This window comes from Serinus canaria, chromosome 1 (genome assembly GCF_022539315.1).
Source record: "Serinus canaria isolate serCan28SL12 chromosome 1, serCan2020, whole genome shotgun sequence".
Classification (NCBI taxonomy): Eukaryota; Metazoa; Chordata; class Aves; order Passeriformes; family Fringillidae; genus Serinus; species Serinus canaria.
In genome coordinates, this window is record NC_066313.1 from 51,701,762 (window position 1) to 51,725,185 (window position 23,424).

Sequence of the window (23,424 nt, forward strand, 5' to 3'; positions counted from 1 at the left end):
TCTTCAAAATCTTTGAAGTTTGTCTTTTAATTTATTTGAAAAAACTTCTTTTTAAAAAGCTGCTGGTTAATTGATGAAATATGGCAATTTTATCCCTCCCTCTTGAAAATAAAGTACTTAAGTGTGTGTCTGGGGTTAATTACAGAATTCATATAGTCCTTGGGATGGAATTCCTCCATATAAAGTCTAAGTATAAACAATGTATTTTCTCTCTCCTGAGGAAACAGTGTAGGCAATGAGAAGAGTTTTCTTCCTTTGCCTGGAAATTTAGATACACTACAAGTATCACAGCATGAAGCTAGTTTGAATTTTGCTCTTGTGCAGTGAAATCATTTTCCTGGGTGTGAAGCTGAGGGGCTGTATAACTCTTATTCACTGCTTAGTGCTAAGGTAAATTTGGTTTGTTTGATTTAAAGGGGGAAACACACCGTGTCACAAAATTACTCTTTAGAGGTGGTTTTTCTTTTGTTGGTAGTCCACATAGTAATTTCCTTTTTCATACAAATAATACACTTGTGATTTTTTTTTAAGTCCTTCATTGCCAGGAGATAGTGACAGGCTCAGTCTTATAATCCACAAACAAGTTTTCTTATGCCTGGCATGTACAGTAGACTGAGCTGGAGCCTGGTTTTTAGAGTCTAATGCTGATCTGACTCATTGACTTGTATGAAATGATAAGGAATTTGAGCCTAGCAAGTGTACTTTTTGTTTTTTCAGCATCAGAAACAAATAATGAAGTTGGAGTTAATGATGTCATTGAGAATCACAGTACAGACCCCCTTTCATCAGATGTTTTCCCAAATGCTGTGGATTCAGAGTTTTCACTGTCCTCTTCACCATTCAATTCATTGGATCGACCAGCAGCTCATACAGAGGATGTAGACCATGAACATTTAGGGAATAATTTGAATGTTGATGGGTTTTTGGAGAATCACGAGGAATCAGGTAGTAAAGAGCAAAGTCCAGAAGAGAACTTGACCATGTCTTCACCTAGCAAAGGAAAAAAATCAGTGCACTGCAGGAGTTCCAGAGAGATTAATATAGAGCTAAGAGCACAAATTATGAAAGAGATCCGAAAACCAGGAAGGAGTAAGTATACTAAATTTCTTTCAGATAATTTGCATGAGAGTTAAAAAAGAATTCATGTTAGATCACTATTTTAGAAGTGTAGTGGACCATGAGACAGAAGCAAAATTAAATTTAAGGCTGAAAATATTTGTTTTAAAAACCTCTGCTAAAATCTTACTGTAGGAGTGATTAAAACATTGCTATACCTATCAGTGCTCATGGAAGTCATGTTTTTTATATCAATACTAAATTTAACTTGTTAGATGTTAGTAATATCCTAAGGTGCAGTATCATGTATTTTTTAATATTTGTTCTCATTAAATAAGATGTTCTTGCTCCAGTTGATAGGAGATACAGCTTAAAATTTTACAAACATTCAATGTTGCATATCACTCAAATCTATTACAACGGCATCTTTTAAATAACTGATGTTTCTGTTCTCTTGACATTTAAGAATATGAAAGAATCTTCTTTTTGCTGAAGCATGTGCAAGGAAGCTTACAAACCCGGCTGATATTTTTGCAGAATGTTATAAAAGAAGCTTCAAGGTAGGTAACAGGATTGTATTTTTCTTACAAAACTGCACCATGTTGTGCCATGTATAATTGCTGGACAATCATGCAGTTGTTTGAAACAATGCTTTGCACTGCAAGGAAATAATTCCCCATGAGCGAGCAGAAATGCATAAGCTTCTTGTGGTGTTGTTTGTTAAAGCTTACCTTTTTCCCTTGGATTTTGGCTTAAAGATGTTAGCAACTGTAACTGCCAAATCCCTGTAAATGTAGATGGACAATGGTATAGAAAGAGAAGGTAACTTTTTAAATTGGAATTATTTTTTTAAAGTTCAGGTGAGTGTACTGATAATTTCAAAATGCAATGGAGCTGCCAGTTACTGGGAATTAGGCTTTCAGAAACAGCATCAGCTCAAAATCTTGTCCTAAAAATAGTTTTTAAATTCAGGTATGCTCATAAAGATATGTCTCTACTCTTCAGCATACTTCATTCAGAGATAGCGTAGTCCTGTCTGAGACTTTGGAAATGGAGGTGGCTTTTCTCTGAAGAAGAGTGACTTGATAAGGATTTAAACTCTGTGGTTTTCATCCAGGTAGAAACTGTTCCTTACAGTATCTTTAGACTATCCATACTTAGCCTTCTACATGCTTACTGAGAGGAAAAAAGGAGAAATGTATTAGAACCAATAGTGTTTGAGTTGCAGGGAATGAGTAATTCCAGGACCTTACAGGGATCATAAATATAACCCGAACTTTGAGGCTTACTTCGGAAACCTCAAAGAATAGCTGCCTCTTATTCTCTAATACGTTTTGTAGTAGTCAGCTCTTTTCCTGCGGCATTAAGCAAATTTCATGATTAAAAACAAAATAATTTTAGGAGATAACCATGCCTCTCAAGGTATGCTGGATGTTGGACATCCATACAGATCCTCTACCCTTCTATTGCCAGCTCGGTGGGGCATGTAAATTTATGTACATCGTGCTCATACATTAGCAACCATTGCTGTATTGTGCTTTTGCTTGATTGTTATATTGCCTGTCAGAGTTGTTCTGTATGTTGCAAATTATACATTCTTCCTCACTGTCACAGCACACTATAACAGTACTGTTGCTCTTGGAGTTTGTGGCAGCCCTTAGTGGGATTGGAAGTTTTGTGCTGTAAAATTAGGCTTTTAGGATCACCTGTAACTCTCATTTCTCTTGCACAGTCTCTTTATTCCAGCTTTCTTTAGCTGACAATTCTACAAAATTTGCCAGTGGTTGAGTGTTGCTCTTGGGTGCATCAGGGATTGTGGGGAGGCTTGTGATCTGGAAATTAGGGCAGATACCATGTCTCTGTGAGCCAAGGGCATGGACCAGGATGCCTGACTGGAACTAGAGGCTTCTGCTGGGGTTTGGTGGAGTCACAGGACTGAACTTGGGATACAGTTCAAAATATTTTCATTGCTGCTTGTCTTTGAACACACATATGGCTACCAAAGCATTGGTCAGAGATGCAGAAATGTTGCAAGGGGGAGGGGCTAGCTGGAAGCAGCTAGTAGTTCTACTTCCTGAGGTAGGGGTGTAAGCAGAGGTGACAGAATGGCCTACTGATCAAATTTATTCAACTGGTATGGAATAGAGCTGCAGAGACTCCAGAGGTATGGAATTTGGATGCCTGTGTTTTCCTTTAATTTCTTTCTCAAAGTTTTAATTTGTGTTGTTTGTCAGGAAATCTGCTTTCCACTGTGTAATAGCTGTTCCTCCACCAGTACCAACTTTAACTTGGATGAATGCATCATGAAGGCATGCAAATAATCCCTAAAAGCTGTTTGCCAGCTTTAGGATTATAGTTCTTTTAATGTATATTTTATTTCTGTGCTTCAGAACTTCACTTCTGGAAGCAACAAACTCTTGTCTTTTTCCTGGGTTTCTGAGAGCTCAGTGATGTTCAGCTATAATAAACTCTCGTAAATGTTGTTTTGCATTCAGCAAATGGAAAAGCAAGTTAGTGGTTTACCAGAATGTTAGGGGACAGTGTATGTATACAAATGAGGTATGTGTATACCTCATCATGCACTGCTCCTGAAGTAATAACCAAAGTTTCCAGAGTTCAGTAAAAGTTTTGTCAATGTTGTTTCACATATTACTCTGTGCATCCATTGTAATGCTTTCTTTTAAATCCAGGTTTAAAAAACGGATGCTGATAGAACAGCTTGAGAGTTTTCTGGAAGAAATCCATCGCAGATCCAATCAGGTCAACCATATCAAGAGCAGCTAAGAAACTGCACATGAGAGAGCCACAGCAGGGCACTGCTGTTCTTACTTGCATTCATTTTTGACATGCACTCTTATCTCAAGTTCCTGTACCTGAAAGAATGCGAAGCTGCTCAATAAAATGATGAGAAGTATCAATCATCCTTTTTTTTTTCCCTTCACTTCTGTTATTTTTGTAATGTGAAAAATACTACAAAAACATTTTTATTTAACTAAATTGAGAACTTCTTGCTTGTCATGGACATAAGTGTCACTTGCCCTCAGGTTCTATTTTTCTTACTCTAACCTTCAAAACTATCACCTCTTAAGGTTGAACTTTGCCAAAAAGTTGCTTTGTAATTTTCAAAAAAAAGCACATACATTAAACAAGGTAATGTTTTGTATATACAGTTATTTTGGATATATTATTGTAAGTTGTATAAATGTATTTTGAAAAATATTTAAGAAAAGCACTTTTGTTATTCCATCAATAAAATCTCTATTTTAATCTTTCTGTAGGTTTGATTACAGTTACTATCAAAATTATTTGTTTTGCCTTCCCTCTCCAGAGCTTCTGTGTTCTGGTATCAGTGTTAAAGAATGAAGAATGGTTTTGTATCACTGGATATTCTGCTCTTAATTAGAATGAGTGAAAGAGAGCTTATGCTGAAGTGCAGCTACAGTAGGATATCTTGTGTACTTTGCACTTTTGGTGGCCAGCATAACAAAGTGATGTTTTGTAAGCACATCTGTAGCCATGACAAACCCTGCAGTTTTATTGAGGGATACAGTGCAGTAAAGCAGGGGTCAGTAGCCTCTGAGGAAGGCTGCACAGAGGCTTTCTGTGTCAGAAGATTTTACAGGTTTACAAGTGTGGGAACAGCCACGGTATGCTGCTGCCTGGAAACAAAATATCATTGATTGCTTTACTGGCCACATCTTTCAACTGTGCTGGATGCTCTGGGTTATCTGCAAGGCTTTGTTTGATTCAGAGGGAGCTGAATAAAACAGTCCTCTCTTATACTTTTCTTGGGAGTCAGTGGTTTCCTGTCTCCACCCAAAATCTTTATGGGCCTGGGTTTCTGATGCTTGTGCCATGAGTTACTGAACACTTGCCATATCCCATCTTTTGTCAGGATGCTGAAAACCACCCCCCTTTTTTAATGATGCCCATAGTCCCATTCAGTGTTCTTCTGGAATGTCTGTTCTGTGTTGAGTACGCTGCAAAGGCAGTAGAGGTAGTGCTGCTGCCTTTTTTGGCAGTATTTGTTTTGTCACTGAGTGGGTGTTCTGCTTCTTACCTGCTCGGTCTGGAGCAGGCTGTCCTGGCTCATGGTAGAATCGCCATCCCTGGAAGTGTTCAAAAAGTATGTAGGTGTGGTGTTTAGGGACTTGGTTTAGTGGGGGACATGGCAGTGCTGGGTTAATGGTTGGACTCTATGATCTAAGAGTTATTTTCCAACCATAATGATTTCTTGATTCTGTGTCAGTTTTGAAACAGCCTTTCAACTTGATTTTCTTTTCACAGCATTTCGCTGCTTGCTTGTTACCTTCTATATCAGCTGGGCTATAACTGTCTGAGGTCAGACTGAATTTCAGTTTTATTCTTAAGCTTTGGACTTCAGGACAGGGAAATGAAATTGTACTTGAAAAATAACATCACAAAGCTTTCTTGTGAGTTATTTTCATTCAAATCACCTATACTCAGCAACAGTCAAGCTGACTTTAGCCATGATAAAGAGAAGCTGTTGGCTCATATTGTTAAACATTTAGGAAGCTAAACCTGTTCCTTTTTTTTTTGCAAATGTTTATTTGGATACTGTCTTTGCTGTAGTTTTGGTGCTGATGATTCCTAGACTCAAAGTTTCAACAGTGTCTACAATGTAATAAGGCAGTGATGATTCTTGATATGCTTAAAACTGTTTAATAAATACATACAATGTAGCCTTTAATTTCATTGGAGGACAGCTCATCAGAGGAGCAGAAGTCAGTTATATGCATTTAGTGCTTATGATGGATTTGTAACTCTTCCTATAAAAAGTACTGAACCTGTAAATGAAAACAATAGTAATGTTATTTCAGTTTGGGGCCACATTTTCTAGGTGCAGTACAGTTCAAATACATAAGTTAGGCATGGAGCTAGCAGATCATAGAATTGTTCACTGCTTGTATGGAAAAACTGACTGCAATTGCGTGCTTGTCTCAAAATAATCTAAATGTTTCTATATTAAAAACATCTTTCCAAATAATTGGTAGCCCAAACCAGGAACCTGACAAAATCTGAAACTCACGCTGAGCAAAACAGAACCTAAGTTCATTGCTTTGTGTTCATATTTTAGTTGCAGAAGAGAATGAAATGACTGCCTCAGATTGACTGGATTTGTTTGGTTATTTGTAACTTTACCTTGCCTGTCCTTCAAAGGGAATGTGCTTAAACCTGAAATTCAGATTAAAAAAACTCTAAAATTTTTCAATTATTTTGAGCAGAGCTATACTATTTTAAGTATTGGAAAACATATTTCTGTGATTACTAGAAAATTTATGCAATGAATACTTCTGGTCTTTATAAAGTTCATTAAGAACTTTATGGGCATAGAAGTTTTAAGCACTTTTAGACAGGTGGATGAAAATAGATCTTGTTTACCTGTTCAGGTTTTCCATACCTCAGAAGTTGAATCACTAAGTCTGAGCAAAAGAAATGACGGAATGTTTTCACTTTTTGCATTAAAAAGCTTGAATTACAGAAATATATTTTTGATTTTGAGTTGATTGGAAGGTATGTAGTTTACGTTTCACATAAAAATCCTGCTTTACAATCTGATTTCCTTCCTCTTTTTATAATTTATGTATATATTGTAAACTGACCATTTTATTCAGTGAAGTTAGTTTGTTCTTAATCCTGAAGAGTCTGTGGCTCATGTTTCATAGGTGAGCTTATTAGTGCCTTTTTATTTTAAAATTCTGCATTTGCCAAGTAAAATACTTTTATTCATTGACTGGTAATGCTTGCCAAAGCATATTTAAAACAATTTTCCAACCAAGGCAGTAATTTTCTCTTTGGGTGCTTGCACTGTGGTGAAAATTCATTATATAGGTTTTTAAAACAAAATGTTACATACACAGGTATTCACTGACTAGGAGAACAGTGTGTGTTGCTTGGAAGCAGATAAGGGAAATTATTTCTGTCTTTGTGCTAGGCCCCAATCTTTTACTGAACCCTATAAATGACTGTGTGTTCCTTGAAAATCTAAATGGCTGAGACCCCAGTTATGAGAGAAATGTGGTGGTTTGAATGATTTGTAGGAAAATACTTCAGGTGTAAAATTACTGCATTGTTAGGAATGATAAGAGTTGTTAGATATTGGCCTGATGCTTCAGAGTAGCAAATACCTGCTAAATGGTGAATAATGCAGTTCTTTATTATTGCCAACAAGTTAAAAAGTGTTTTATTTTGGCAGACATTCTGGAGTAACTTAATGTGATTGGACGACTGAAATGAGACTTATAATCTATTACTGAAGCTAAAGGAGCACTGTGCTTCACTCTGAGACATGCTCTGCAGTTCTGTTTGGGGTGGTTTTGGGCGGTTTTTGTTTGGTGTCTAGGGGAGGTCATTTGCAAGAAAAGAGTTAATAGTTGTGAAGAAACATTTTTTGGCAGAAGTCTGTTTGCTATCAGTTATAGGCATGGATAAATTTCCTTTATAGGGAAAGGTTTCCATTTTGACTACTTCAGATGTTAGCCCATCTGGGCTAGCCCATTTGAATTGCTCTGTAGAGATCAGTTTCTGATGCTGGAATGTTCAGCATCTGTGAGATCTCTCCGATGCCTATAATTGTGATAGAAATTTTTTGAGCACATGCTGCATGTCCAAAGAAGAGGCTAATTCGGGCCTCCTAGACTTCTATGACTATTATATATTCTTTTTATGGAAATTAAAATCTATGCTTTAAAACCCCAATCCCCACTGTTTCTGTGGTTGTTTGAAGTTTCCTGGACTGAGGAATGGCATGCTATTTGTATTGATTTCAGTGCTGCCTGTGTGGGATTCTGCTCCTGGAAGGCAGAGCATGCATACCTGTATTAGCTTGTCTCAGGAAAAATGTGAAAGGTCGGTCTGCTTTGAAAATAGGTGTTCGAGATCTTTTCAGTAAGACCATTGCTGTAATTGCAACAAAGAAAACATCAGTAAAATGTATCTTTTATTCTTTCCATCTTCCATACAATACCCTCAAGCTCTGGTTAGTACCTTGACTTTTGAGTTGCTCCTCTGCTTTAAGACTAAAACAACAATTTTATCCAACAGTGAGATCAGTCTGGCAAAATTAACAAGTCATGAGTTGTAAGACTACGTGCAGGTGATTCGTGCATATTTCAGTGCTGAAGGACATCTGCCTGGCATTGGACCTCAAAGGTAATTTTTGTTGTCATCACGTCCCCAACTCTGCTGAAGTCATACCTATTGTCTCACCTGTTAGCCAGTTCCTAGCTCTGCTGTTTGGTGAAAAAGATAAGCAAGGCACAAATGTAGTTCCTTATCGCACTGGGGGACAAGCAGCAGTGAAATACCCATGTCATCCTGGAATTTTTCTTGTCAGAGCTCTCAACAAAATCTCAAGTATCCTCAACTCAGTTTATGACTGTCTTTCCTCTCTAGTTGTGGGTTAATTATTAGATTAAATAAAGAGTTTTTAAGACTTAGATGGCTCAGCAATTACTCAAATACATATTGTTTAAATAAATTCTTCCTTTTAGCTATACAGTATTAAGAATACATTGTAAAAAACCCCACCACTAAACCCACCAGACCTGGATTATTTTTGAATAGTTAGAACTATTGAATTAGTTTGAAAATTCAAGTAAGACACAATAAAACTAGTTCGAGAAAACACTATTTTGGTGATTGTAAAAAAAAAAAGTGCATAGCTTCAAGTCATCATGTGACTAGATCCAAAGCTTTTAAAGCAAACAATAAATGTAATAGCAATTTTTAAAATCTGTTTGTCAGCTTGGTCTGACTGGAGTTAAGGGATGTTTTGCCATTGGTTTCAAGGTCTTTTCCTCTTAGTCTTTGGTGTGTAATTGAAGTCACCTAAAAGCTTTTCTTTTGTGTGGGCCTTACCACGAAGTTATTGAAAATATTACTCTTCTGATACTGTTACAAAACTTAAAACTGTACAGCTTTGCAGAAAGGTTAACTTAGTTATGCCATATGTGCTCTGTATGCCCCTGTATGTGCACGTGTGTCTTATTCAGGGTTGTTTCTTGAGGAATACTGAATACATCAATTCAGATGTGCTCAGGTTCTTTTTGGCATTGCAACTGTGGGATGTTGGAGTGAGGGCATGTGCAACAGGTTAGGCACCCCAGTGAGATGCAGTCATGCTCTCTACATGCCTCTTGAATTCCTTCCTGGGAGCAAGGAGAAGTGATAGAGTGCCCTGGCCCCCAGCCAAGGACGCACCAGCATTTGTGATGTGGAGCACATTTGTCCTTGGTACAGCCCAGGGAAGCAGGAAGGTGAGATGTGCTTAATGGTGAATGAGTCATGTACTGACTGGGGAGTCCATAGCTGAGATTTTGCTCTGAGTCTCCCACTCACCCAATCCCATCTGTTCATGTGGATGTGATCTGTTAGCGGGGCTACTGCACACAAAGGTCACACTACAAAGTATGTAAGAATCAAGCTTGTCTGCATAAAACTTGCCCATCGTTACCACTAATGCTATCAAAGAAATCATCCTTAAATCCCATAACACTTCAGGAGCTGTAGATAAAATATTAAGCTTTTTTTCATTTTTTGTTCTTACAGTCTGAGCAAATATCTATTTAACCAGCAGAAAAAATAAGTGGTATATTTTCTCAAACTGAATTTTCCCTGGACTGGCAAAGTTGTTTTTTTCATTTGAGCCGTTACACCTTAGTCGGACATCAAAAATTAAAGTTTCTTATGAACAATTACAAAGGTAAAATGGGAATGTGTTAAATACAAAAAGTTTGTTAGGCATACATGTAAATTCATGCTTGTTTGTTTTGTTTTAAATAAAAGACTAGTAGTTGGTTTTATAGTGGTAAGCTCCAGAAGCAAGAAGTTTGTCTGAATAGTTGATTTACCTGTAGCTCCCGATGCCTTTGTACCATCTTCTGTTACTTCAATCTCTGCTTTGTGAATAGCTTCTGAAATATAAAGACTATCTTGCTCTGCAAAACCCCCAAAATTATTAAGTTATTTTCTGTATTTCATTACAAACATATTTTTTTAAAAAAATCAGAATGCTTTTGCCTTTTTTTCGTGCAGAATCTAAGAATCACATGTCAGCCTTTCACTGTTCTCCCACTATATGGTAAGAGTGGATTGAATGTTAAATGGGATTTACTAATTTGAGAGGTCTCCACTTTGTGGTGGAAGGCAAGGTTACATAGTGAAAGTAGTAACTTTAACAGAATGAGGGCAATGAAATAACTGAAGCACCCTTGGAAGGGAAAATGTAAAAAAAGTTCTTCAGGAAGAAACAATGGAACTGTGACATAAAATGAATCTTGAGAAAGAATTAATTTCAGAAAGACACTGAAGAGAGTGTTACAAATCCATCTTTCTCCAGCTGCCTGTACAAGGCAGAAAGCAGGGAAGGTTGAGAAGTTTTTTCTTTCTTGTCTGAATTCAAGGATCAAGTCCAACATGTAGGTCAAATCAAAGAAATGCTAAAAGAGAATTTTATCTATTTCTGTCTTTATTTTGTCTAGTCAGAAAAACTGGGAGGTAATCAAGCAGGACAAAACTAGGGAGATGAAGAATTTTAAAAAGTAGGTAAATCTTACACAGTATTGAGGGGAAAAAATACAAGCTTTCAGGTCTAGAAAAAGCTATTTCAGGTCTGAAATGAAGTAATATTTGTTTGCTAAATGTGATCTGAGAGTAAATATTTTGAAGCTTATCCTTCTGCTTCATACAGAAGAGGAAATGAAAACTTACCTATGAAAATGTAACTTTTTTTTTCCTCAGCTATCTATTGGTTAAGTAAAAGATACATTTTCCTTGTGAACTCTGTCTTACATAACTCTTAGACCACATAGAAACCTACTGCTGTGGCATAGCGGTGTAAGACTAGAACTAAAAAGGGTCTCAACATATCCCTGTTCCATAACCCTGCCAGGGCAGGATCAAATACTTGTACAAGCCTTATCTTTTATGCCAAAAGCCAAAGGGAAGCTGCTAAATTATATTGTTTATGGAATTGATTCCCCCAAAGTATTTATCTTATCTAAATAGATATTAACTTTATAAAATACATCGTTGTGTAGTTTATATATTAACATTTGTTTGCAATAAGCAAAGCAGCAGTGAGCAGTAACAAATTATTTTAATGTTCATCTCTGTGCAGTCTGAGATCTATATTGCAATGGAACATTGCTATGTTCAATTTTAAGAGCAGCATAAAAAAATCCATGAGTAATGTGCCTTCTGAGGTTCATCCCAGGAAAGCAACTTTTCTGTAAAAGCAGGTTTGTCTGAATTGGAGCAATTTCATTTATTCACTCACAAGCACAAGAATGCAAGCTGCTTGCTGGGCAGCTACCACTTCCAAGTCTACTGTGAACAGAAATGACTAAGTTGAAATATTTTGTTGCTGGAAGGAGCCAAAAGAAAAAGAATAAATAATGTGAATTCTTTATTTTTTATTTAATATTAAATGGGGACAAATTTTCCCAGGAGCAGAAGAATTTCCGTGTTCCAAACCCAAGAATTTAATCATGACAACAATATTTTAGCAAAGGGAAAGTATAACTTTGATTACTGATTACTGCATTAGCAAGACAATATAGCCTGGACATAAACCAGTACTGTTTGCAATGTCAGAAGTTGGACTGTACACTTGTTGGATCAGCGTCCCTCACTGTTAATTAACTATTTGAAAACACAAACAGGAATGTAAGTTTTACTAAAGCATCCTAAATTTCTGAATAAATAACAATTTTCCCAGGCCTACACTGTCTTGACAGTTTTTTCTTGTCTATAAGATTAAAACTAAGTTCAAGACCAAAACCAAACCTCTCCTTTTCAGGTTCCTCTTTCCTACAAAACAGCTCTAAATACAGTTGCTGTTGAATGTGAATTGTGCTTTAGAGTTTCACAGACAAAGAAGTACAATCAATTTAAAAGACACAGGTCTAACAAAGCATTCAAATGTAAGAATCTACAACTATTGCGTTAAGGATCATTTTGTATTCAGTCAAATCTCTTACCTGAAATGCCTTTAAAATTAGCAGTGATGGGATCAAATGCATCTCTAATTCCCATGGCAGAAAGAACTGTCTTCAGGTCAAAAAGGCTTTGAATACTGAACCTGAAATTAATATGATAAACTTTATTTAAATGCAGGATTTGTCGAGTTTTGTAGAATTAAAAGGCATTAACAGATACAATTTATTTCAAGCCGTTGCATTTCATCCATCTCTTCCTGTAGGAGCCCAGTGCATTGTCTGATTGTGTATTTGCAGAAAAGTAGCTCAACTTCACCTGAAGCCATTAACAAAAGGAATCCCTCTGTTGCAATCAGATTGCTACTGCATCTTCTTGACATGTGAATTCTGCATTTCATGAAGTGTTCTCTTTCTAATATTATTTTTTGCTATAGCAAATGGTTCTTGGAAATACTTCCCAAAAATTAGTTTGAAGAAAACAAATAATAATGTACACACTGGTTTTTAGTGCTCTGTAGGACGTGATGAGTATGTTGTAGATGTGTGTAATGAAGCCCTTCCATGCTAATCCATACAATAGATACAGCCACATAAAGCCTTCTGTGCCTAATTCCTCCTGCTATGCAATTTCACTGGAGTAGATGATAGAAAATACCTCCAGCATAGGTGTTTGCTAAAATAACAACGGACTAAAGTGGAAAATGGATGAGTGAAACCTGCTTTGTGCATGGAAAGATGGTTATGGCTGCTGGAGGGGAGCCAAACTCTATGTCCTGTGCCTTTTTAGTATTATGGCAAGTTTAAGAAATACAAAATAGTGTGTCTTTAGGAGGTTATATGTTTGTTCTTCCTTAAACAAAGAGAAAAATGAGTGTGTGAAAGGTCTAGCAACTTTTCTCTGGTTTAGATCCTTAAAGAATTTATACCCCAAACAAATTGTGTGTAAAAGCTGTAGGATCAGCTGAAACGCGTAGGTTTTTTTAAAAACAGTACAGTGTGTGAGCAGAAAGTCTTTTCATTCCTGGCTCACCTCTTTGTGGTTTAAGAAAGGGTTAGAGCATCTCTGATCATGTGATGAATACTGAAACCAAAAGCATGTAATTTGATTTTGCTCACACACTGCCTGTGTCAGCACTGTCACATGGAATTCTGACAGCTAAAGCAGTGAATCCATTGTGTTAACATTGCTTACCTAGGCAGAAAAATGTCCATCTTTGTTCTCTTCAAGCTGTTGGCCCAGAGGGTTATGGTTTTGGCAGAAAGGTGAGACTCAATCTGGGACAAAGGTGTTCTTTTGTGGCTGGGAAGCACTAGGAACATGCTGAGTTTCTCCCCCAGGTAGGGTAACTCGACCACGCTGAAAGCCTCCAGAGCTGCAGTCTGGAACTGGCCTGTGGGTGGGCAGAGAGAGATCTTATTTCATCATTCGAGTGGGAAGGCAACCCTGAACCCACAACCCATGCTGGGGTCAGCAGACAGTTCAGAGCAGCTGTGGTGGCATGTTAGGAGTGGTCTCCAGCTGGTGGGCTCCTGTAGCCAGCTCAGGTTGCTGTTAACTCACCTGAACAGAACTGAGTGTGTCAGAGACACAAATATCTTGGCAGAGCAGTGCCAATGCACTGATAGCACCTGCAGAACCACCTCAACAGAGCATGGGTATTTTATAACTGTTCCACATAACAGCTGTCCTCCTTGCTCAGTTTGGGGACAAAAACCCCAAAACTACCAAGTCAATAGCAGCAGCTATGATGACTCTTCCCACAACTTATGTTCCTTGAATAAACTAACACTTTTGTCATATTTTTCACTAAAATTTTACTACAACAGATAGGAATTACAAAAAGAAAATGTGGAGTGTCCTAGCTGATTAATTGAAACCTACTTTGGCTCATGTTTCCATCTTTACTACTTTTAAAAATCAATTTTAATCTTATTTCAATTAAAAATAGTTCTATTAAACAAGAGCTAGTATATGCATATTTAAACGTTAACTATTTTTATTTAAGCACCAAATTTTTAATTTTTTAAAAATCTAGGCACAGAGATTTATTACAGTCTGATGAAGGTCATAAAAAGTAGTCTCAAAAGTAAAAGAGAGAGAAAAGCTGGAGAGCTTCCAAACTTGCAATTAGTTTTATAGCAATTTTTAACAGCCATTTAAAAGTACCATTTTCCCAAAAAACAATTAATCCAGGCATTCCTAATGGATTCTGTTATACAATAGAACAGATTTGTCTGTCACAATTTTGCTTCCTTATTTTTTCATCTGAGAATCCGGTAAGTAGCATTGCAGGAACACTCAGCAATAGTTAGCAGGCCAGGAGTTAAGTACAACTTAAGTACAAGGCACAAGTGAAAGTCCTACTGCCTTTCCTGCAGGCCATCCAAAATATTGAATCTACACCTCCTTCACCAGCTGTAGCTGTTGTATCTTCAAGAGTAGATGCTCACTCTGTTTGAGTCAGTGGTTGTAAATAACTGTATATGGGCAGCTCATGTTCATAATCCCTAAATATTTGGCAATAAATACATTGCAATAGGATGTCTCAAATAATTTGTGTACAGTGTTTTTTAGTTTTGCAGATACGGACTAGATAGGATTCATTAAGTGTTGATTGTTCTGCTAGATTAAATTTTAGGCTCTTAGCCCTCCTGCCTTGCAATCTGGAGAGAGAATTGCTCTGTTAAAACCAGCTCCCAGCATGTGAATCATTTGCTGGGAAAAGATGTTCTGGTTTCTAATGGGCAGGCAGGGAAGATTTATATTTGCAGTGCACTGGACATGAGTGGTATAATTTGTTGGCATGCTGATATTTTGAAGTCAGCACATTCTGCACAAAAGTTATACAGTCCTTTTTTATTAATTAGAAAGAAAATCAAAGACTTTAGATTATTGAGTCAGAACATTTCATGTTCATTGCTTGAAGTAATTTTGAGCATCCCATAAGGATTACACATATGCTAGATTGGAATTCAAACATCCTTAACAAATTGCTTGGAAAAATGAATATGTAAAATAGTTGTGATGTTTAGGAAGTGTGTGTGAACAGTAATGTTGACATTTTCTTAGAGCAGTCTTACTTGTCCCCAGGCTGGTTTGTTCTGCATGGCAATGTTAAAAGGATAAACAATGTTGTCAATGCTGCAATTGATAACAGGACACAGCTTGTCTTTCTCACTCTGTGTTTGGATCCTGGTGGGACACAGCTGCTATCATTTAATAATGAAGGACAGTCGTCTCAGTCCTCTCTTTAGTTGAACTGAGCTAGACATTTGCATTAATTTTAAACTGATTTGTTAGAAATGTTTCCGGATTTTTTAGTGGCAAAGACTGAATTGGCCCAATCAAATCTGGCAACCAGCAAATTTTAAGCGATCCCTTCTATTTCGGCTTTGCTCAAAAGTCTCTCCAGCTGCAAAGAGCTCCCACATTTCAGCCTGGATGAAAGGTAATCCAAATATTTTGTCTTTCCTTTTCTGTGCAAAAATCTAGTGCTCTAGCTAGGATGATAGGATGGAGTACCTTGTGTTTTGGCAAGTGGTCAGAAGAGCACAAGAAATGATTTCACATCAGCTTTGCAAGGACTCTGGAGCAAATATAAGGTCAGACAATGTAGCTCAGCTGTGGAACTCCTGGTAATTGGCTTTACCTGAGATCTCTACTTGTACTATCAACAGCAGCATCCTGTCTTCTATGATTTAATAATCTGGGGCCTTAATGAGCACCCCAGAATATGAGAAGAACTTGGATGTGGAATTGCAAATGAGTCAGCAAAGATTTTTAACAGCCTGATGATTGAGTTTTTCCCCATGACTAGGGAGCAGGAGTACATTTGTAAGAAAAAGAAGGCAATCTGGGAAACTTCAGGTCTGTCATTGAGAAGTTTTAGGACACTGGTGAAAAGAATAATCAGGTCCCAGAGAGAAACAAAGTGAAATAAATTGCAATATCATGTAGACTGCAAACAAGTCTATAAACTTTTTTGATTTCTTAACTAATTTGATAAAAAGGCATAGATCCAGCCATCTAGTTTTGGCTAAAACATTGTTTCACTGTGCCACTATTTACAACAAGAAATGGTAGCACATAGAAGCAGAAAGGAAAGGCAGCAAGCAGCCACTTGAAGGGGAAACTACAATCAGCAAAGGTACAAGATGTTGAAAAGGGTGGCTAGTAGCTTTCCAAAGTATTGTCAACACTCAAGACTTTTATCAAAGACAAACAGTGAGATTGTCATGAAGACTGGAGTGGTGGAAACAAATGGTGGGTCAAAAACACACAAAGAATTTATATACCTCTGGAGATTTCCCTCCCCCTGATTTACCTGGGAAAAAAAGTACCAAAAGGAAAAAGGCCCAGGTGGGGCCAGCCTTGTGTAACCACCCTAAGCCAGTTCTGCAATACACTGTGCAAGGTATTTTTATCAAAACATAGAGACTGTGAAAGCATTTTATCAAGCATCTATATGCCCTCATTGACAGTTTTGTGTGCATTTCTGGTCATTTATTTTCAAGAAAGATTAATTTAAATTGGAAAAGTTCAAAAATAGAACTAGTGGAGAATTTGGAGCATTTGGTTTTTGAATGGTTTAAAAGAGCCTGGCATCTTCATCTTAGCTATTAGGAAATTGAGAGAAAACTTGGTGGCTTGCAATTACATTTGGGAGTAAATATCAAAGCTGAAGAGAAGCTATTTAACTTAAAGCATAAATCAGTCAGGATGTTAAGAGATATAAATCTGTCTTGAAAAAATTTAGATTTGGGATTTGGACAGTTTTTACGCAAGTGCAGTTCTGAAATTTAAAGTAGGAGGGAAAAGAGCTTTTTATATTTTGAAAGAGATTGTGTAGCTAACTGGCATAATTCCTGATGGCAGAAAATTAAGCCTGCAGCATGAGTCCTTCTGTCAGCAACCCACATACATCAAGCCTTTGAAAGTAGCCCACACTGTATTCATATATTATACAAATAAATGTTTGACCTATATTTATACTGTTTTAAGTCCATGCTGAGATCATCCACTGATTTGGTATACATGACATAAGAATTTATTTTCTTTTTCTGGAATTTGTCCCTCAAGCTCTGCAGTTTTTCCCTGAAGACTTGGAGACAGGCTGTGCCACATCTGCAGGCCTGCAGTGTTGGTGCTCCTGGTTATGCTCTGCTCCCTCTGGTGCTCACACATTCAAGGGGCAGTGATGTGGCTGAGGGGCCAGGAAATTTCTTACCCAGCAAATCAAATTGGTAGGGGCTTGATGCAGTTTTAGTCTTAATTGCCCCTCTGTAATGGGGTCAGATGTACTGTAGCCCCTTCCTAGCCAGCTTTATTTAACCAGCTCCATGCTATTGTAAAGGACTTTGTATATTGCAGTACCCTCAGTCTCTCATCTTTCTTTCTCCTGGCATGATGTATTGGTGCCTTTTGACTGTTTCTTACAGCTGACAAATTTGTTAGGGAGCACTGGGAGCTGTTGGTCTGTGAGGGATGGGACAGGGACTGTAGATATTTTAGGAACCATTTTGAACCCAGGACTTGTTTTATGACTGCCTGGAATTATGAGGAGTCAATTTGGTCACCTGGGTGACCAAAATTTCATTTGATTGGACTTCCTCTGAGACACTCTCCAAGCTGGGAAAACAACACATCTTAGTGTGGTATCTGTGGAAAAGAAATAAATCTGTTCCATATTGCACAGTGGATCAAATATGGATCAAGGACAGTTACCATAGTTAACTTCAGCTGTGTGGTGCATGGTAGGCACTTTCAGGGTCGAGCCCTCTGGCGTCGTAAAAGGCAACATCTGGGAATCCATGAAGGAAAACTTTTTTTGCCACGTGCTTCTGAAGTGCAGGGTGCTCACCAGGGTGACCTGGCTGAGTGATGACCCAGCACTCTCCGGTGTCATCCCATGCATATCCCCATCTGCATGGAAAAGAGAAGAGGGAGGGGGACACATGCAATCCTACATGCCCTGGTCCACGTGACTAACTAAAGCAAGCTGAGACCACTCTCAATCCCTAAGGCCCAGAGGCACAACTCACAAGGCCCTGCTCGCCCTCTACCTTCCCCTCCCCACTTACACATGCACCTCACTGGGGCTGCCTGTTGGTCTGTGCTCTCCCCAGAGCTGAGATTGAGCTGGCCAGTGCTTTTATTCCCCATTGTGAGTTTTTAAATTCAGAGTCTGACTGCTGAGTTTATGCCCCTGTGTGTCCCCTGTAGCACCATGAAAGCATTCAGTGCCGTGAATAAGATCCAAGGGGAATTTGGCTGTTCTTAATTAAAACTGAGAACACTGCAAATGATTGCCTTTTTAAAAATTAAGGGAACAAGACAAAGTGGTTACCAGCTTAACACTCCTTACAGATTCGGACCTATTCCAGCTCTTTCTTCACATTACAGATGAGTGTTAACACAAGAATTAGGTTTCCTGCCTTTCATCCTTGGTTTGGGCAACATGGAACGTGGCAAAAATCTTTATGCTTGGTTAAATGCAATTTCTCCCATTACTCTTATTTTACATTTCATTTATGTGCAACCATTCCTGTGGGTCCCTGTGGTACCTGTGAGGTCAGTGGTGATCCATTCCTGTGTGTGGGTGGTGTTGGGGTCGGTGAGGTTGGTTTGGAGCAGGCTGCTGTTGGCCCAGCGCGCGGCGCGCTCGGCGAAGTCGGGCGAGAGCTGCACGCCCGAGTCCACAAGGAGGGAACATCCCAGCTGGACCACTGTGCCCTGGCTGGAGTCAGTCTCTGCTTCATCCACTGTGTGCATGAAATCCTGCACGCTTTGATCTGCCAGGCAAGAGAGAGAAACTGCAATTGTGCTGAGGCTGAGGACAGCAGGGGTTGCCCCAGCGCTCTGCAGCTCTCAGCTCCAATGCTGACCTCAGTGTCCTCTGACTCTTAAAGCCCCATAACAACTGGAGCACCCTTGACTTTGTGGAGTGTTCCTGTCAAGCACTGCTGCCATGGGCAGTGCTGCACTGGGGGTTGGAAAGCTCTCTTCACGTGTCTGTAGAAATCACTCTAGTGCGGTTGTGTCAAGTGTCCGATCTCGTGCCAGGCTCACAGTTCTATGCAGACACAGTTCTTAACAGTTCAAGGTAGTTATTCTTTCTTGGTCACTCTCTGAGTTCCCACCAGTGAGATCTAGTGCCTCTGGCCATGACTGGCTGAGCTGCCAATGCCACAACACTGCTATCTCCTTCTCCTGACGTTATCCACCTATCCCAGGAAAGGCATTTCTCTGATGGCCCCTCTTGGCCCTTAGGTGTTTGATTTCCTGAAGGATTGTGTCCCAAACTGCCCCAGTATTGCTGATGAGCCCTGGCTAAACTGAGCTGGTAAGTTGCTTCATATGTTATAAATGACTCCTTTATTTATACCATCCAAAACAGTGGGCTTTTTTCTTGTTTTAAGAAAACTTTTTTTTTAAGAAAATATGGTCTGATGTGTAAAGTATTGTTCTTGTGTGTCTTGCATTAGTATGGAGCACTTGGTGATCTCTCTGGAAGATGTGAGAAGTCAAAGATAGTAAATTAGAAGTCAAAGATAGTAAATTAGAAGCAGAGATGAGTGTGAGGAGTGGTATCCCAAGCTTGTGACTTCACCAAAGCGCTTAGCTAACCAAAGTCTGAATTCTTACTTTAACAACAACTTAAAATTTCTTTAATTAAACAGTAAAGAGAAATAATTTTAAAGCATGTCATTTTGTCTGTGCTATCTAGAGATATATCCCATTATACATTGTTTTTGTTAGTACTAGAATAAAGGTGAACAAATTTCCCAAACATTGAGAGAAGTTTACAAGTGCATCTAAGAGCAGATTCTCTGTGAGCAGTGAATGAACCATCAATGTTTTCAATGTTTTCAGCCTGCTAAGGTTTTAACCATATCCTTCATAACTGGTTAGGCCAGACCACCATAAACATTAATGCAACCATCTACTGGAAAAAAGGAATTTTATCATATATGCATACATACACAATTTGCATTAATTCATCTTATAGGAAATTTCATCTGAGCATTTAGTTTATTTATTTGATGTAGACCATTTGAGGAAGTGGTTTCCTTCCCCATTACTGGAAATACACTGTATACCAATAACAATAGATCCCAAGCTACTTTATTTTCACATTCGTGCATTAATATTGCTGAAAGCCAAAGCTCATGTGGTTTACGCCACAGACAGCTAAAATGGAGATAAAACTTCTGCCTGCCATGATGTACCCCATGGGAAGAAGAGAGTATAAAAGGGCTAGCAGGTCATTAACAACCCCTGCACTTCTCTGTTACATTTTCTGTGAAGATCTGTGCCTGAATTTCACTTTGAAATGTTATTCTGCAAGGTCCTTTCATAACAACTGAGCCCCTAATGACCAGAAGTGTCAAGCAAGGTATAATCCTTGTATGCATTAATGTTGTTTAGGAATTGAATTTACAGGAATAGGAGTCCTGTAGGCAAGACTTTGGTGTATAAGCTGCTCACAATTTAGATGCACTGTCCCTGTGTCAGTACATGCAGCTGTATCTGTATGGATCAGCCAGAGTTAGCTCTTACTGCTGTGCTGGGGTTGAATATCAATGCTGCACAGAATGGTGGTGGTGACTGAGGCTGGTTACAGCACAGGACAATGAAATTACTGTGGGTTTTAGTCTTCATACCCTGAAGGTAAATTTTATGCTGAGAAATAGCAGTGTTATCTCTATACATAAGTATTGTATGTAAGCTGCAAATTTTGAAGATGAGGCAGTCATCTGCTTTTCATAAACATTCTGCCCATAATGTAAAATAGTTTTTGACATGTGATTTGAGATGGTAGGATAATCCAGAGCTAAAATGAAAACAGCATCCTTAAATTCAGCTGATTTAATGCTGGATTTAAAGACATCTGTCTTTCCCATATCCCTTCCAAAGTCCCAGTGAATTTCACATTTTAGCCTGCTTTCAGGGAAAGATGCAATTGTACCATCCATCTGTCAATGTATATCTCGTCTGCCAGTCTCCTTCTAATAACTTTTCATCTTTTTGGCCAGTTGTAGTATCATTAGAAAAGTCTTAAAGATAATTCAGCTTCTACAGGTTTCATAAAATTTTTTAGTGGGGTAGGAGAGAAAACCACTGTTCTCTGCCTGGCAGTTCTTTGCAGAGCACATAAAGGAGACCAGGACAAAATGGACCTCTGGCAAGCCTGGAGTAATTCTGCTGTTCAGGGAAGTAGCTTTTCTAGATGTGGCTGTATTTCATGTTGTAAGAGAGTAAGTACTGATTCAGAAAAAAGAGGAATAATAACCTGTTTGTCAACTACTCCCTTGAGTTTCCTTTGTCCATCCAATACCTGGCTGTCAAAGACAGAGAAAACTACATCTTATAGTGAGAGAGAAAGCAGAAGTTTAGTATGATGTGTGCAATTCCTGTCACCTCCGTAAAGCTGTGAATTTATTACAAAAAGTAAGACAGTAAGGGTTTTTTAAGTACATTACCATGAATGCTGTATCCTAGGGCATCTTGCAGCTCCATAAAGGTATTTCCTTGAGCTCCAAACTGCAGCAGCTCCAAAGAAACAGCCACACTTGCTGGAGACACTACCAGATTGGTCCTGTTCTCTGCTTCAGACACCTGCCGGTAGAGACTGATGGCAAATTCAGTCTTCAGCTCTCTCAGCTCATCATAGGAGATGCAGTTCCCTTTGGCTATGCAGCAAGCAGACAGGATAAATGCAGAGAATAAAATGGGCAACATGAAGACGAGCTGGGAACAGTCTCCACCAGCAAATACCTGCAATTAATGACATGGATATATTTAGAAAAGCAATAGGCTGAGCTGGCAGAGGAACTTTTGATCAGTGTTGAGATGTCACTTGAAATAGCAATGATAACTGTTAAAGTTATCATTGTCCAGGTCTACTCAGTAGCTACTGTCAGAAAGAAAAGAAAAGAAAAGAAAAGAAAAGAAAAGAAAAGAAAAGAAAAGAAAAGAAAAGAAAAGAAAAGAAAAGAAAAGAAAAGAAAAGAAAAGAAAAGAAAAGAAAAGAAAAGAAAAGAAAAGAAAAGAAAAGAAAAGAAAAGAAAAGAAAAGACATATGTGTGGACATGCTGATGACTGTTGACTAACAAGAACTGAATTTTCCAGAATGCTGTAGCATGTAAGATAGTATTCCATTACAGAGCATGGAGACATACAATCTCTTGGTTAAAAATTAGCTACCTGCACACATGATGGGACACCTCAGTTCAATCTCCATGCTGCTGAGCTCCCTTCTGTCCCCAGAAGAAAGGGGGTCACACCCAGTACTCCCAGAAGGAAGGCCACCCCTTGTGAAGTGCAGAAATCTAATTGGAGGCTCCAGGCTGGGCTTTGGATCCAAGTTTGCAAAAGGCTGGCTTCAAATTTCCCCCCCAGATATTCCTTCTGTGAAATTTATGCCAGTGAATGAAAAGGTGGTATTTGCAAAAGGCTTCAGTGCTTGCAGCACAAAATCACCACATCAGATTGTTATGGGAAATCAAGCACTGGTCAACGTTCTATTAAGAGACACTTTGATTCATATTTAAAGGAATAATGTTAAAATGAGACAATAGCTTTCCTTACAGAATTCCACATTTGAAGATTGTGTACAAGTATATTTTAAAAATTACTGCACCTTCTTTCACCTCAGGATTTCCTACAAATCTTTCTCCATGCCCTTTGCTCTAGAGAGCACCTCTAATGCTTCGTATTTACTCACAGTTAGCTCTGTTAAATTGTCTTGCCTTTCTGTGTCCTTCTGGGTGCCTGAAGGGAAGCTGCCTATGAAGGTCTTGTCTCCTTCTTTAATAGGTAGTGGAGCAAAGACTAAGTCATGAGACTGCATTTAAAGGGATAGTCAGTGATCAGAGTCTCTGTCGGCGATGTCTGTACCACTCTGTCCAAATTCCTGTAGGCTACAAGCTCTATGGAGAGCCAGGCAAAGCAGCATGCCACTGACCAGCAAATCCAAGGCAAGGAACAAAAAGGTACACATGGACATAGAGTCAGCAACTTCCTTTCAAGCCCTGCTCGAGCCTCATGAGGCTTGTGACCTGCTGGTACTGAGCAAGGCATCTCCTATCTCTCTTCCCACCCCCCTCTTTCTTTTATATGAATTCCATTGATTCCTCTGCCACAAAGGGGAAGAGAAAGGGCTCTCTGTGTACCAGGCACACAGCTAATTTTTTTACCCCCACTTTGAAACCTTATTCAGAAATCCCGTGCAATTAAAATGTCTTTATTTCCCTTTTTTTTTAATTAATGCTATCTGAGGTAGCAAGATTTTCTTTCACTCTTTAGTTTCCAGAAGGAAAGAAACAACAAAGTGCTGCACTGGAAGGAGAGCAAATGAGGAAGGGGCCACTTTGAATGGACCAGAAGCAGAAGAGCTGTGGTTGT

At 38.6% G+C, this 23,424-nt stretch overlaps 2 protein-coding genes across 5 annotated transcripts in view; one reads left to right on the top strand and one right to left on the bottom strand.

Moving 5' to 3' along the window:
* The window catches only part of INTS6 (integrator complex subunit 6), a 38,492-nt gene extending 34,515 nt beyond the window's left edge, over positions 1-3,977 (top strand). For all 4 annotated transcript variants that reach the window (XM_050979110.1, XM_050979120.1, XM_050979118.1 and 1 more), the window contains 3 exons: positions 718-1,089; positions 1,523-1,616; positions 3,747-3,977. In XM_050979110.1, coding sequence (XP_050835067.1) covers positions 718-1,089; positions 1,523-1,616; positions 3,747-3,840 — 560 coding nt within the window. In that variant the 3' untranslated portion in view covers positions 3,841-3,977. The remainder of the gene's footprint in view (positions 1-717; positions 1,090-1,522; positions 1,617-3,746) is intronic.
* A 154-nt stretch (positions 3,978-4,131) lies between these two features.
* SERPINE3 (serpin family E member 3) lies at positions 4,132-22,604 on the bottom strand. The gene is made up of 8 exons (XM_018909055.3): positions 21,501-22,604; positions 18,582-18,809; positions 17,743-17,940; positions 13,210-13,408; positions 12,060-12,160; positions 9,930-10,016; positions 7,894-7,977; positions 4,132-5,864 (listed from the first exon to the last, which is right to left on the bottom strand). The coding sequence occupies exons 1-8, from the start codon at positions 21,757-21,759 to the stop codon at positions 5,824-5,826; spliced, it is 1,197 nt and encodes a 398-aa protein (XP_018764600.3). The 5' UTR covers positions 21,760-22,604; the 3' UTR covers positions 4,132-5,823.
* Positions 22,605-23,424: the final 820 nt, after the last annotated feature.

What these genes read in the sequence shown, in the direction of transcription:
- SERPINE3 (XM_018909055.3), bottom strand. Translation starts at nt 21,759, where the DNA reads ATGTTGCCCATTTTATTCTCTGCATTTATCCTGTCTGCTTGCTGCATA. An exon ending in GATCACCACTGACCTCACAG is followed by an intron (nt 17,941 to 18,581) that starts GTACCACAGGGA and finishes TTTTCCATGCAG; the next exon opens with ATGGGGATATGCATGGGATG. An exon ending in TAATTTTAAAGGCATTTCAG is followed by an intron (nt 10,017 to 12,059) that starts GTAAGAGATTTG and finishes GGGGTTTTGCAG; the next exon opens with AGCAAGATAGTCTTTATATT.